General features: G+C 46.3%; 1 protein-coding gene across 1 annotated transcript in view; it reads left to right on the forward strand.

Annotated features, from left to right (window-relative positions):
• Nucleotides 1-15,874, forward strand: part of LOC8040737 (myosin-IIIb) — a 160,343-nt gene that overhangs the window by 142,234 nt on the left and 2,235 nt on the right. The window contains exons 23-33 of the mRNA XM_029980058.4: nucleotides 3,681-3,834; nucleotides 4,162-4,250; nucleotides 6,127-6,294; nucleotides 8,251-8,519; nucleotides 9,012-9,123; nucleotides 9,884-10,037; nucleotides 10,457-10,578; nucleotides 11,398-11,529; nucleotides 13,432-13,580; nucleotides 14,747-14,847; nucleotides 15,554-15,653. Coding sequence (XP_029835918.2) covers nucleotides 3,681-3,834; nucleotides 4,162-4,250; nucleotides 6,127-6,294; nucleotides 8,251-8,519; nucleotides 9,012-9,123; nucleotides 9,884-10,037; nucleotides 10,457-10,578; nucleotides 11,398-11,529; nucleotides 13,432-13,580; nucleotides 14,747-14,847; nucleotides 15,554-15,653 — 1,550 coding nt within the window. The remainder of the gene's footprint in view (nucleotides 1-3,680; nucleotides 3,835-4,161; nucleotides 4,251-6,126; nucleotides 6,295-8,250; nucleotides 8,520-9,011; nucleotides 9,124-9,883; nucleotides 10,038-10,456; nucleotides 10,579-11,397; nucleotides 11,530-13,431; nucleotides 13,581-14,746; nucleotides 14,848-15,553; nucleotides 15,654-15,874) is intronic.

Consider the following 15,874-nt stretch of genomic DNA (forward strand, 5'->3'; position numbering starts at 1 on the left):
ATTTTCGCGACCCCGGAATGGAATGGGAATGGAATGGCGGCAGCGTTGAGGGGAATGGAATGGAATTAGATGCCTTTTGCCCGGAATAGAATGGGAATGGAATGGGCCCGGTTTTTTTTATTTTTTTTAGTGTTTCCGGTCAGCGAATTTGAGCCAGTCGGCGAGCCAGTTGCTCCGACATAAAATGAGCGGGCAGGAAACTGCTAACCCGTGTGGAGCTCCAACAGACTTATGCGCAAAAAATGCAATACAAAAAAAGAAGCGTCAAAGCAAAGAGTAGAGGGGGGAGGGAGGGGGGGAAGGGTGACGGTGGCGCCTTTCGCACAGGCGACGGGCTTTACTGGCGTCACACGAGAGCGAGCGAACAAGAAACCAAGCACCAAGCAAAAGAAACAAAGGCACGGAGAATACACGCGCGCACAGACTGAGATCTGAGAGCGGGGGACGACTCATAACTCGCAGAGCTCTGATAACTCGTCGACTCGGGCGCCGCCGAAAGATGATCAGGTATTGTTTTCGTATAGTTCGAGGAGAGTTGTTTAGCAGGCGACCAAACCTGCTGCCTTCCACGTTCATTCGAGCGCACTCCTTTGAAGTGCGAACTGTCGGTTTGCTTTGACAATAAAACAAAGCAAGATTCACTTTTCTCTTCTCTTGCGCTTTGCACTTGTTTTATTATTCTGCATTTTTACGTGTAAGTCCGCCTTCTACTTGAACTTTCTTCCGATGCTTGTTTTCTGGGTTATATGTTTACATTCAAGTGGGTTAGGGTTACAAGCAAGCTAGCAGATTCCCGCTCATTTCCTTCGACTTTAGACTCTGCCTACTTTGTTTCACTTTGTGATGGACCGCCGCGGACGCTATGAGTCACCCCAGGCAATCCAGCACCATGAGCGGGACCACGCAAGGCGCGTTGCTGCGCCCCAGGGTCACGCGACACTCAGAAGGCACTGGATTGGTTTCGATGGCTCTCATGCTGTCTGGTGCGGTCCATCGTAAGGTGAAGTAGATTGTCGTCACCGCTCTTGTCGCGTGACCGAACTGACTAGACTTGCAGAAAGTCTATTTCGTGACGTAGTCTCTCGTGCTGCGCCGCAGAGGTTGCACTTTGTCAGAGGATGTGTTCCTGCCGCTGTGCATGGAGTCGCTTCCAGCAGCGTACTAACCGTATTGCTGTGCAGGTAGTTGAAGAATACAGTACTTAATATAGCTTATTTCTGCGCCACGCACAAACTGGATATTTTTATGGTCTTATCAAACAAAAAGGCTGGCGGCGTATGTTCTAGAAGACAAATGCAAAAAAAAAGTTTGCCAAAGAAAATGAGTGGATTTACGTTTTGCTGTTTGTTGCAAGCCACGTGGTCGAAAGACCGACGTTTTAAACAAGCATAGACATATCAAGAGGCTTTCACGATGTTTGCAGTACAATGTAAACAAACACTTAGTGCCACTGGCGCTCCCTTAGTAAAATCAGTGCTTTTTTTAGGCATTTTGCATTTTGATGCAGTTGTCTATGCATTTGATAATGTCAGCTTTATGGTGCTTATGCCGGCAACACAATGTAGCTGTCAAGAGCCAATTTTTACGTTCTGGAATTAGAGGAATGGAATGGAACGATCCAACCATTCCAGGAGTGGGAATGGGCCCAGTGTCCCCATTCCTAGGAGTTGAAAGGAATTGAATTATTGAAAACTCTAATTCCCCGGAATGGAATTGGAATGGAATGGGGGTGCCCATTCCGCAACACTGGATTATATTTTGTGGTTGTGACTAAACCATAGAGAACGGCACGTGACCACGGAGAAGAGAGTGAGCGCGACTCAAACCGGAGAGTCCTCGATCGGCGGTTTTCTGGCTTAAAGAAAACGAATTTCGAGCCGCGAATTGTGTTCTGGGTAGTTGGGCTCTCGTATGTCGTGCACAAATAAAAACCTTGGCGAGCATACATACCCTGTCAGTGTCCCTTTAAATCAATGCTTCGAAAGCAATGTTTTCGCACTAACTGAAGGAAACCAAAATAAGAAGCAAACCGCCACCTGCCTACACAGTAGCAAAACATCCTCCGCTATTAGAGAGGTCAGGTTGATCGTTCCGTTAATGATACCCGATAACGATACAGAATACATGTTCTAGTCCTACTAGGCAGTTTTAGTATATCGTTAAGGTACCTCCGATAACGATACGAGGCATGCGTAAAGGCGACGCCCGAGTCATCGGGTCATCGGAACGATCTACTCTCCATTAGTAGGGAGTTTTAGCAGGTCGTTTCCACACGAACGGTTCGCCCTCGAACGCATCCGCGACGCCACTGCGCATGCGCGCGCGAGTCGTTCGGGGAGTCGGGAGGCCCTTCTCGTTCGTTTCTCCCATTCCGGCCGCTGGAGTCGTCACCGCAACGCACCCAGCACCGTTCACGACTCGGGTAAAAAAAAGATGGCGGTCGGTTCGGCGACCGCCTTCGCCGACCCAGCCGAGCGTTAGGCTTAGAACAGCGGGAGGCGATTTGCCGCGTTTGAGAGGTTGAACCAAATCATTTCGAGGACTGCTCACAATGGTAAGCGATCGTAAATGCTGTACACTGAGCATGCTAGTAAATCTTTGCGATCTGCGGACAGACTAGCTGCCGTGCATGGCCACCGCGAGCGGACGAAATGATTTGGTTCGACGGCACACAACGTGAACGATCGTAGAAAGTTGAAGATGACGGAGACACACCACATACCTTTACGGTCGTTTACACTTTTTACTCTATCTAGCTTCGCAGTTCTTGAAATTCCGACCGGCAAATGTTACGTCGGCCGCCTTGTTTACATCAGTCGTGCGCCGGAAACACGAACTGCCACTGCCGCCACTACGGTGCCCGCCACCGTCGCCACTGATTTACACGTTGCATAATGTTTCACATGCTTACTAGAAGATGGCGCCACCATTAAGCATGATCATCATCATCGTCTACACGGTCGCGCCACTTTCACGATTCGCTAAAGTATGTCAAATTTGACATACGGTTTCACGGAACGGACCAGCTGTACCGTTCGTGATTTCGGAACCGTGTGCTTGAAAAACGACTCGCTAAAACTCCCTAGTAACTGGAAGCACTAAAACGGTTCAAACGACGCCTCTTTCGTGGTAGGCTGGATTGGTGTCCCAAAACTTGCAACTGGCCACAAATGTCGTCTTTAGCAATATTCTGCCATTTTCAAAGCCTACCATGTCAAAGATTTGGGACACCATCGATCGCTAAAGCATAAAAAAAAAGAGACATTGTTAGTGTCTACTGTCGCGAGCAATTGCCACTCCCATCAATTTAATGACAATGGAAGACAACGGTGCACACAATATAATGCTCTTAATACCTATTTATTTAAAGAAAAAACTGCGAAGGCTATTTACTGTTGCCTGTGCAGGTGACTTATACGGCCAAAGTAACATAAAATAGGGAGATAATCGTCATGATAGGTCGGTTAATTAACTAAAATTTGTTAATTAACTTTTTAGTTATTCAAGATAAAGATATGTGGTTCGAATCCGAGACATGCTGAGCGTCATCGAAAGTATACCGTCCACGTTTCTTTTTTTCTTTTAACAAACCTGTAAAGTTTAAACAAAACACCCTGTACAACGAAACGGTGTGCCCAACTCTGCATTGCCGTTTTCCAATGTTCACTTATCGGTCACAGCAAGAGTACCTGAACGAAGGACTGAGCGTGCAACCGATCTCCTTCGGCGACAACCGTCCAGTCTTGGATATGTTCCTGGGTCGGCCCCTGGGGCTGCTTGCGTTGTTGGACGAAGAGAGTCATTTCCCGAGCGCTACGGACCAGTCACTCATCGGTGAGTATGAATCCGACGAAGAATTCCTTCCGTAATGCACACGTGGGCAGTTTATGGCATTACACCACAACCTTTTTTTACGAGCAGGGATACAGGAATAGATAAAGCGGCTGTGTCTAGGCAACTGTATCATTTCACGCAGTCTTGGGAGTATTTAAAAAAACTCGTAACAGTATTGGTTTATGACTACGTTACACTACCTGGTGCCACACTCTCACGATCGCAAATAACTGAAAGTTTCGCGTGGCTCTCATACACTGCACAGCCCTGCAATATGGTCTCCGGAGAAAACTCCTCACGTCAACCAACATGTCTTTTCTCGAGCAGACAAATTCCACAACAACATCAAGTCCAAGTACTACCTCCGGCCCAAGTCCAATGCCCTCCAGTTCACCATAAGACATCATGCTGGAAAGGTGCTGTGCAACCATATCCGTAACTGATCTCTTTTTGCTGCACCAAGCATCTTCAGCGCAGTAGAACGAGTTATTACAATGATGTAGAATGAGCTGAACGCAACTATTTACTAATACATGTGCCAGAGGCAAAGAGGCGCACAGCATCGGTATGAAATTGGTAAACATCGGTCGCAGTGATATTTTCTGTGGCGACGTCACTAATGGGTTATGTAACTTGTTTGACTTTGTGAATATTCTCAGAGTATACCAAGCTCGAGGTAAATTACAATCTTCCTTAGAGGACCTTGTCATGGCACCGCAATCAAGTTTCGAGATCATTTATATCTAGATAAATGTTTGCATGCTTATTCCTTTTTTATATGCTTAGTTCGTTATTTGTTGAAAAAAAGAAACTGGCAGCGACTTTCACCTGCAAAGACCTGGAATGCATGAAACGCACTATAGGAAATCGGTGAGGGAATCGGCGAGGGAATTGGATTGTCAGGTGTCGTATACTTTCCCCCCTAAATTTAGCGGGGAAACTGGATTGGTGCCTGGGCCACAATACATCAATATTCCCGCCAACTTTAGCGGGTATCTGAATTGGTTTATAGGTCCCGTGACGTCGATTTCCCCCTAAACTTAGCGAGGCAACTGAATTGATGTTTTGGCCACAAGACGTGAATTTTCCCGCTAAATTTAGCGAGGAAACTGAGTTGATCTGGTAGGTCACGTGCCGTCAATTTCCCCAAGGTGTATAGGTCACGTGACGCTACTTTCCCCGCTAAATTTAGCAGAAAATGCACGGACCGACGGACACAATTTTGGGATTAGGTATAGGGGTGTAGCGTCAAAGAGTATTTCATGCTTTAAAAAATTTTGCGAGGCTATGGGGTACACAAGGAAACCAGCTCAAACGACGAAGACGAAGTGAAGAAACAAACACGACAGGACGAAGCTGTCAAGTTTGTTTCGTCCTGTTCTGTTTGTTTCTTCACTTCACTTTTACGGTTTACCAACTCGCTCAATTCGCTACATTAGTACTAGTATAAGTAATTACCTTACATGAAGTCCCAAGTTGTTTTTTTTTGTTTTTTAAAGTGCCAGGAAAGAACATGCATGTCACAAATAAGCTTTCCCTGAAAAAAGTTGGCGCAATATTTACGACTACCCGGTTACAGTGAAGCTTTGTGGTGAATATTATTTCGAGGAAAGAGAGCAACTCTACTTGTGTACAGGTTCCAAAGTGTAGGTCTGGTAGCTGTAGATGCTGGTTCCAGAGTCCCCTTGTTTACTGGTAGCAGAGTGTCATTACAGGAGATAAGGAGTTTCTGGTATATAAGTGTCCAGCAGACATAGGTACCAGATCCCTTGGCTACTAGTACGAGAGTTCCTTGCTAAATTAGACAAAGAGTGTGTGGTACAAGTGTCCAGTAGACACTCGTATCAAATTCCTTGGCTACTGGCACAACTCTCCCCTTGTCTACTGGTACTAGAATGTCTTGTACACTAGACAAGGAGTGTCTGGTACCAGTGTCCTGTAGACACTGGTACCAGACTCGTCCAAGGGTAACAGACTATCCTTGTCTACTGATAAGACTCTCGTTGTCTACTGGTAACAGACTATCCTTGTCTACTAGTAACAGATTATCCTTGTCTACTGATAAGACTCTCGTCTACTGGTAACAGATTATCCTTGTCTACTACTAACAGATTATCCTTGTCTACTGGTAATGTCTACTGGCCCCAGAACGTCTAATGGCACGTTTGTTTTAATACTGGACAAACAAAAACAAAAAAGGAGGAAAAAGGCAATTCTTGTGGAACAACTCTGCTGGAGATACGTTTTACTGGTGCTTCCTTTGCAGTCTAGAACATTCTGAACCCGATGCAGGTGCTGTACGACGCCCGGAGCTTTGTGGAGAAGAACCGCAACTTCCTCCCGACCGAGATAGTGCAGCTGCTCCGGCAGTCCAAACTCCCGGTGGTGCAGACGTTGTTTCAGTCCCCGCTCACCAAGACGGGCCAGCTGTACACTCCCTCGCAGTACACCTGCCAGAACGTGAGTGGGGTCCCCGACACGCGCTGCCCCGACCACCCCGCGACTTATCTAGAACGACAGCTTTAAGAGTATATTGGTTGAAAAAAAAAAAAAAGATAAGGCTCCACATTTTCCTGCTAAATGTAGTGGGAAAACTTTCCCGACAAATTTAGCAGGAAAAGGGCATGTGCTCCACTCGTAACGTTACATTTGTCCGTGGGAGAGGAGAACTTCCTTCCCTTCCCCCCAAACGTTTATATAAAATTGTCTGAAGTGTCTGGAGGGACAATTGCCTCCCGTCACACTGCACCCTCTGTTTCGACGCCATTGCCACCAGCTATGTGTCCGTCTTTGGACGGACACATAGCTGATAGCATCCATCTCTGGCCAAAACAGAAATAGAAGCGTGCCGTGTAAAGAGGCGAGTAGTAGAGGACAAAGGCGAGAGGGAGGTGACGTCACGAAATGGAAGCCAATGTGCGCGCGGATGCTGGGGCGAGTCTGAACTTGCAGGTGTGCGGAGCCCGTATGCCTTGGTATGTGCTACAAAATGAAGTGAACCAAGTGCTAGTGCTGGTCCAAGTAGGCGGTAAAAAATTAAAGGAAGATCCATTGGTTGATCCTTAGGGAATGCGTTAGCATGACCCTTGGGAAATGCTAACACTGACCCCGCAACGAAGCCGAAAATGGAGGAAGCAAAAGAGAAAACCAAAAAAGAAAATAGAAGGGGCCGAAAATGGAGGAAGCAAAAGAGAAAACCAAAAAAGAAAATAGAAGGGGTCAGTGTAAGCGTTTCCCAAGGGTCATGCTACGCATTCCCTAAAGATCCACCAATGAATGTTCCCTTAATTTATTTTTTTTAATTTTATTTTGCTATTTACCGTAAAGTTCTGAGAGAACGCCCGCCCCCGAGAGATCGCCCATTCCATTTTTCTCGATAAATATCTGTAACATATAAATATCGAAACATCGCCCACCCCCCGATTCCCGTCGGATGACACGCGATGTCCGACGGAAATCGCATCAACCGCGCAATTTGATTTTCCCGTACGTCTGACAAGCGAGTTCCAAAGCGGGTTTCCGCGTTTTTAGGGAGTTTTCGTGTATCGTTTTCGCCGTGCCGCAACGCTACCCGCAGCACGCTCTTCGTTACGGAAGGTTGAGCGGGGAGGGAAGCGCGCTCTACGAAAACTGTCTTTTGTCCGCGATCTGCGCAAGCGATATCGGCTCACGTAACACGCGAGTTGTTCCGGCGCGTATGTTGCACCGTGAAATTCGAATCTGCTGCGCCCGCAATCTACGCTATCCGTTTACGTGACATGAAGTTTGAAGCGGGTTCCCGCGTTTTTGTCCGCGATCTGCGCGCACGATATGGGCCCCCGTAACAGGCAAATTTGTAGCGGGTTCCCGCGTGTTTATTGCACCATAAAGCTCCTGCGTTCGCGATATTCGTTCCCGTGAGATGGGAGTTCTCGGTGGGTTTCCGCGGGCCCTTCGCACTGTGAAATCTGCTGCGTCCGCAACCTTCGGTATCTTTTCCCGTGACACAGAAGTTCCAAGCGAATTCCCGCGTGTTTATCACATCGTGAAACGCGAATTTGCCGTGTCCGTGACCTGCGGTATCAGTTCCCGCGTCACGTGGTTTGTACCCAGTGCCAGTGTCTGTATCAGTCATTTCTGATAAAGTTTTGCTGTGGCATCCCCAAAGATAGCCCATCCATGTTTTTCATTATTTCTCTTCATTTTGGGTGGACGTTCTTTCAGAACTCTACGGTAAATTGTTTTGTATTATAGATGAGAATTTTCCCGTGGAGTGCTGCCCCAAGAAATGCTATCGTATTGAAGAATTATGGCGAACTACTTTCCTCTTCGCCAGGCGCGTACAAAACGCAAGAAACGGCCAAATGCGTACAAAATGTCAAAACGCAGCATACCGCTGCCGAATCTCTAAACCATTCAAGGGCCCATCCGACGCAGATGTCGGCGCAGAGCCTGGTGAGTCAAGCCAAGGCTCTGCAGACGACCACCACGTCGTTCCGCTTCTCGCTGATGGACCTGCTGCAGAAGATGAGCGCCGGGCTACCCCACTTCGTGCGATGCCTCAAGCCCAACGACCACAGAGTCGCCGCAGGCTTCTCCAGGGAGAAGGTGCTCAGGCAGTTACGGTACACGGGCGTCCTCGAGACCATCTACATCCGGCAGCAAGGGTTCTCGCACCGGTACTCCTTCGTTGAGCTGCTCAAGAGGTGAGCTCGCCGGCACGTCAGTGCCTCTCGAGTAGACCGGGGTAGAGAATAAAGATCAGGATGATTTAAATCGGACCAGTTTTACTATGACAATTTAAATCAAACCTTTCCCGCAAAAAATAGCCCCGAAAATAGTCCTTCGTTTTAGAGCGCAGCTCTTAGGCGCCCCTTTCTGGCTTAAGTGGCGTCGCCGTCGGCGTTAATTGCGCGCTGCATTATGGGACGCTTCCCCATAATGGCGACACATGATGTCACGAGGGCAAAACTTCCCCGCTAAACTTGGTGGGAAAATTTCCCCGCTAAATTTAGCGGGAATTTTTTTCCTCGTGACGTCACACGTGACGCCACTCAACCCGGGAAACTTTTTCCGTTAAATTTAGCGGGAAAATTTAGAGGGGACCATATAGAGATATAGAGACATGTCTGCACGAACAAGTAATGGAAAAAATTGCAGATGTCATGTTCGCATTAAATGTGTCAGGACATCCACAGGTACTGCTTCCTGGCATTCAGCTTCAACGAAAAAGTCATTGCCAATCGCGAAAATTGTCACCTGCTTCTGTCCCGGCTCAAAATGGACGACTACGCCATCGGAAAGTCGAAGGTAACTAACGATCTTCCTTTGTGAGCCTCGGGAGTAAAACGTTGGGTGCGGCTAATTTATATCGTCCGAGATGGTAGCACATTTCATATATTGTAAAACGTTTTAGAAAAAAATTTTGTATCAATGAAATAATGGGGACAACGCTAAAGGTCAATGGTGGCATCAGCGTTGTTTCAGAAAGAAATGTCCATTAGACTTTACGACTGAAACTTTGTAGAAATGACCAATGCCGTGCTTTGCTCACATAATAGCAATGTAGATTACTTGTTGCTGAGATTAAAAAGGAATGTGTTACGTTTCTCAAACATTTACACTTTACTTCTTACGTTACAAGCTACTGTGGCTCTGGTGGCTGACATGATGAACCCAATGTGCTTCAGCATTCAATGCAAAGCAAGCAAAAGGATTCATTTGATGTTGCATTCGCCTTTCAATGCCTTGTTCATCGAAGGCGCCTGAATTATGAAGGATATTCAGCGCGAGTCTGGGGTAAGAAAATGTAAAACTTCATGTGATGCTTTCTTTACTGAAAAACGAACACGTAACATTATTAGCCAGTTAGCCCAAAAGTAAAGAAAACACATTGCCCGCTAGAACAAGTTCTCTACCTTATTGCGGGGTACAAGAAATAACATTACCCGCTACATACGAGCAAGCATGACCAGCTTGCACATTTCAATATCGACTAGCTCAGTGTCATCAGCTCGCGTGTCTCAATATCACGGTAAGACGCACATTTTGTTTTCCCACCATCGCTCAGGTCTTCCTCAAGTACTACCACGTAGAATACCTGTCACGACTCTACGAGCAGCAAGTGCGCAAGATCGTGGTGGTCCAAGCGGCCGTCCGGAGGTGGCTTGCCAAGCGCCAAGTCCAGAAACGGCGACTCGCCATGGCCCTCGTCACGCAGAGATGTAAGCGGAACGCATTTCTTCGCGAGCTACGCAGAAAAAATTATTTCGCGGGAATACCCTAGGATGACAACTAACACTCGGCTCAAAGGAAGCTGTCCACAGCCGCGTCACACGGGTGTTACACAGTATGTTTCACCAAACTGGGCATTGTCATTATCTTTTCTAAACTATAGTTTTCCTCATGTGACACAGTGTTCATCTGATGTACTTTTACATAACTCATTAAAGGATAAACTTATACACTTGCATCTTTGCATGTCACCTCTTTCCCATCTATGAATATGCCTGCAAATTTCACACAAATAAGGGTAACGGATAAAAAGTTTGCCTTCCCGACTAGTGTCCTCCCTTAAACACCTTCGGTGGGTTGTTTGACGCTGAAACGTTTGACAGAGTTCCGCGACGCTGCGACGTTGCAGGTCAGATGAAGCTGCACAGAAACAGAGATCCCCCAGTGCGAAGGAAAGCGGCGGCCCACAAACTCGCTGAGCCCCAGGATGCAAGCTGGAAGTGCTTGGAAATTCTGGACTTCTGCCATAAGGTGACCTGCCGTGGGCACGATAGCGTCTTGCCGTCTTCGCTCCCGATTATGCGCACTAGCGTGTCACATCCCGAGTTGTAAAATGAGCCTAGCTAATGTAGTCCACCTGCTGTATCTTACAGGATGTCGGCTCCGAGTATACTGCTTCTCGCAATGCAAATACCAAAACTCTAGGCTCCATCCGAATGCAGGCCCAGTGGTTGAGACGAGGCGTTAAAGATTCGAAACTCAATGATGTTGTCCAATTCAAAAGTTGGGAACGATTTTAGGAAATTTCAGTTTGAAAATGGCACCTGTTTTTGGCAGAAGACATTATTCATTTTGTATTCACAGACAACGCCGGCCGCCATTCGCTCGTTGCAACTTTTGCAAAATTACTTCTTGCATTGTTTATTAGGTTAAGTCCTGAAACTAGGGCCTCAGCCGCTATATTGTTTGTAGAGTGAAATTCCGGCAGTTTATTTTGTGCGAGACACGGGATACCCTTTCGCAGCCGACAACCTTACCATCATGTATGTGATCATATAGAGCTCATATATGTGCTCTATATGTATAATGCCAGATCACTAAGCTAATGGACTTGCAGAACACTGCTGAACCAGGGTAACGGGTGAAGAAATATTTATATTTCGACTCAAACCGTCAAATGCGGAATTTCGATCTATCAGAAATGTAGGGTTTTTGTTACTTTACTGGAACCCTCCAATTAATCGCCTAATGGCACGTGACCAATGTCACACGACGTTGTAGCGTGATGGCTAGAGATCACGTAACAAAGAGACAGGCAAGTTGAACAGGTGCGTGGCCCACCTTCCGCAGGCTCACCACGGCCCAACCAACCGGGCGCGTGGCCTGAAGAAGCCCCAACCCAACAACAGCAACCTGACGCAGCTCATCATGACTTGCCACCGAGTCTCCGAACTGGGACCGAGAAATGTACAAGCCATTGTGGTAAGAGGCAAAACTTCATATAGCTTGGTACACGCCAAATTTCCCCAACAAACGATAGACGTAGCACAATCGTGCTTCGCCAGCAACTGGACTCTGTAAGCTCATTTTGTTTCTAAAAAGCAGGACGAGCTTAAGGTACGTGGAACTCAAAAAAGTTGAGTTTTATGTCCTAAACTAACAAACACAATTGGCTCACCCCAGCTAAAGTCTGTCAAGATTTATTTCAATCAACTGAAATATTGTTTCGTCGTGCTCAGAGCAATTCTAATACGAAGTAACATCGCACATTCTAGATGGATTTGTCTCCCAGACTGAACCCAACAGGCATATTGTCTTCAATAACTTCAAATATATGCAGTTTTTAAAAGATGTGACATAATTTGAATGCTTTGAAAACTGAAAAGCAACTGCACCCCCCCCCCCCCCCCCCCCCCGCATAAAAAAACAACAACAACAAAAAAACAACCTTGATGTAATGAAATTTACAATATAGTAGTAACAAAGTCGGCGATCCCTCAGTATCTCCTTATCTAACAACTTAAAGACGGACGACCAGTTTGCGCTTTCCACTTCTCTTCTGCTTCCTCCTCTCCCCCTTCTACCCAGTTGACCATTGCCTGTTTCCTCCTTCCCCATAATGAGGAGAATATCCTCTGCCCTGCAGAATCTAGAATCTGATCGTCGGCCTTTAACTGTTGATTGGCTTTTCAAACGATATCCTCGTAGTACTACAGTGGAGTTGCATTTGAGAAAACATTCTTTGGCACATTGCTCATTAAAGACTTTTAGTGTGCTTAGAGAGTGCTTCCAACTGCTCGATCAGGGTCTTGCGGTTCACGGGCCACGTTCGCGACACAAGCTGCGACAAGGAGGCGAAGGCATTGGACGTCCGACAGTGTCTCCAACCTTAGCCAAGCCCCTCCACTCCTCACTGTCCGTCCGAGTTGCTCTTTCTCTTAAATCTGGGCTCTCTTTTAAGGAATTTTCTGTAGTCGCACTTGTACGGCGGTACTCGCTGCAAGTAATATAATTAGAGCTCGTCGTCGATTACTCTTTTTCAGAGTAATTTCGTAACCATTTGATTACATTCGTTAGGAAGTGACCGCAAAAGTACTTTGATGACTTTTGGGAGTACTAAAATTACTCGCAATCGTGGTTATTTCCCCCCTCCCTTTTTTTAATGACGTGCCCTTTGTTTCTACAAGTATCTCACCGAGCAAACCTCAAATTGAGTCTCCGCCAGGAGGACGGTTTACCGAAATTAGTGGATTTTTAGATGAACACTTTATAGCTTGGTGATTCTATCTAGCAATGGACAGTACGAAAATCCCGCTTTCAAACTGACAGAAAAATCCGTCGTTTCGAAAATCTGAAATAACTGGAAAAGTAACCGTTACTTTTCCAAGTGATGGCCAATTATCTGTTGGATTGTTCGAGTAATCTAGTCAAACTTTTAACCGAGAGTAATTGCAATCGACTACTTTGATCAATGGTTCGAGCACGCCACCTAGCCATTTTGTTTTACCATTTAAGCTTAGAATATTTAAATGTGAAAACTATATTCACTCCGCACTGCAAAGAAAGTGAGGCTATAAAACCTCCTTGCCATCAGTTAATAAGAAAATACCTAGTTTTCTCTCGCTTTCTGCCACCATTCACTTAATCTCTGCTCGGTAATCTCTCCTGTCTTAAAATCCACTCTTCCTTCGCTGTCTAAATAAAACCCGATGACTTTATTAAATCTATGTTGTCTTCAATAGGCATAGGGTGAAGCCCTTTACAGTAGAGTATCAAGTGCTCAGCCGTCTCGTCCTCGTCTCCACTGGGCATAGTCTTGTGCTCCCTGGTGGCAACCCTAGCGAGGGCAGAGCTCCTTTCTGATTCCTGTCTGTAAATGCCCAGGAAGAGGTGCCCGTGCCCAGTGAACGGAGGCTCAACGGCCGCTGCAAGAAGCAGGACCAGCAGCTGCAGCAGAGGCCACAGCCCAAGATGCCTCTGCACCTCAACAACTTCGACCAAATCTGCAGCCACAAGGTTCCCAGCAACTCCAGGTGGGAATAAGGGCCACGTGTGTGCTTGCCGCACCCCCCCCCCCCCCCACCTTCAAGAAACAAAAAAAACAACCTAAGAGCTGGTTTTAAAACGAAGTCAAAAAGAAACCAGAGGGCCAGCATAGAGGAATGAGAGGTCAGAAATTCAAGAGATCATCTGGGTTCTTTATACACCCGATTACTCATTCAAGATTTCCTTAAATCCACGATTTCTCGAGGCAATATGTATTACATTCGACAAGTGCTAATTTTTTCTTTTTATTCTTCTTATTATTAATGAAGATGTGGCTTAAACGGCTTGTTATACTAGTGGACAACTTTCTGTGGCTAAGCAGTCAAAGTTATGGGTGCAAGTGTTCTCTTGAGCGCCCATCAAAGTTGTTCACGTGCACTCCGCGAGTGTAGGCGACCCCAGCAAAATCGACGGCGCCTTGTGACTAAAACGCAGAGCTGTGGCGACAGGTGTGGTCCCCAGCCTTCTCAAGCGAATCAAATACCTCGGTAAATATAATTTTCTCAAAAAGAACAAGAACTCCATTCACACAGGCAAACACCATCATCGAATGCCACACCCGGGAACACTCATTTATATACTCCTTTCTTCTTCGTACATATCTTGGAGATTTTTGTTTTCGTTTTGTTGCTGATATGTAACTGCCACCCATTTTTTCTGTTTTGTTTGGCTTTGAGAAATGTTGCGTTGCATTTCTGGAACTTTTCATTTTGACTACACATATAACATATAATGCGAATCAGCGTTTTATCTTAGTGCATTGAATGTTGGTGAGTCAGCTCATTTTCTTTCTGTCTATTATGCCACTCCTAAGATATTCTTTCTATAGAACAATAAAACCAGTAAATTAAAAAAAAAATATATCTAGACTTCTGCGTCGTCATTGCATATGACTAAAAAGAAGGAATGGGCAAGCCTAACAAGCCATCTCTCGACCAGTTCTTTTATGTCGTAAACAGTTTAATTGACCATTTAAACAATACAAAAAAAAATTGTTTTCTTTGTCCATCTCTCGACCAGTCCGTTTATGTCGTAAACAGTTTAATTGACCATTTAAACAATAAAAAAAAGTTGTTTTCTTTGTTTAACTTATTTGTACACTCATAAATGCATTCTGAAAGTTCTGCTTTGTGCTCGCTCTTTGCCATTGAAGGATACCTCAGTTGACAGAAGCCCCGGTGAAACCGGCGCCAAGGGAGCTTCGTTGCAAACCCGAGGAAGAGCCGAGGCGTCAAGACGACGACAGCCAATCAGGTGAGAGATGCTCGCTTCTGATGACCTTTCGGGCTAATCCGGTCTCGGCATCATCGACTAAGTAGTCGATGACGTTGAGACCGGGATTAGCCCGAAAGGTTAAAGTGCTCTAACCTTTATAGTCCCTTAATACCTCTACTAGGACAACTCGGCCAAGGCGGGCGATCCTTCGATAAAACTAAACGCACGTTTTCACTCGCCGCCTTTCGGGGAGCAATTATCCCATGCCCAAAAATATAGGCCAATCGGTGGTTTGCTCGAACAAATTCCCACCACTAGAAAAGCTGACAAGTTCTCCGATACACAGCGCGAAACTGATGTTTGCTCCGTCCATACACTTGGGAATAAAGGCGATGGCTAGGTCAGGCATGGACAGAATTCCCCACTGCCGACGTCAAAGGACTTCCAACTGAACTATGGTCGGTGACGGGTTAAGAATGCTGTGCATGTGCCAAAAGCAGAAAGCTCCGGCTGGAGCATGTACTACATTCTTAACACGTCGCCGACTATGGTCGGTCGCTATTATGAGACGGGCATAGAAACTAAGAGACTGTGAAACGGTGGGGAATGTTTGCATTGTGTATGGCACCTGAAATCAAGTTAACGCTTAGACTCAAGTATAAACCAAAGCAGTGCCAAGACAGAATGAAACAATTAGACTTCAAGAACGCCGAGCACCCAACGGAAGCCCTACTGTTTATTCCAGCTTCGGGAAATTCGAGCAGCTCCAGCATCGGCGCCAGACCGACGATGGTCGAAGTCGAGATGTGGTGGCAGGATGGATCGCTCAAAGAAAACCAAGTCAGGTGAGCCCACCTCGATTGTCTTCCTCTGTCGCGCGTTCACCGTGAGGGAAAATACCGGGCGTACGGGACAAAAAAGAGAACCGCACGCGTTTTTCTCGTCGCAAACTAAGCTGGGTGTCGCCGAGTGCGGCGCTAGAGGTTGCTACCAGATGCAACTGTGTCCAAACTTACTTTTAACAATTCAGAAGTTATCGGCGCGTTTCAGAAATTTTCAACTAGGA

The sequence above is a fragment of the Ixodes scapularis genome, unplaced genomic scaffold (assembly GCF_016920785.2).
Source record: "Ixodes scapularis isolate PalLabHiFi unplaced genomic scaffold, ASM1692078v2 PGA_scaffold11__112_contigs__length_91849675, whole genome shotgun sequence".
In the NCBI taxonomy this organism is placed as follows: Eukaryota; Metazoa; Arthropoda; class Arachnida; order Ixodida; family Ixodidae; genus Ixodes; species Ixodes scapularis.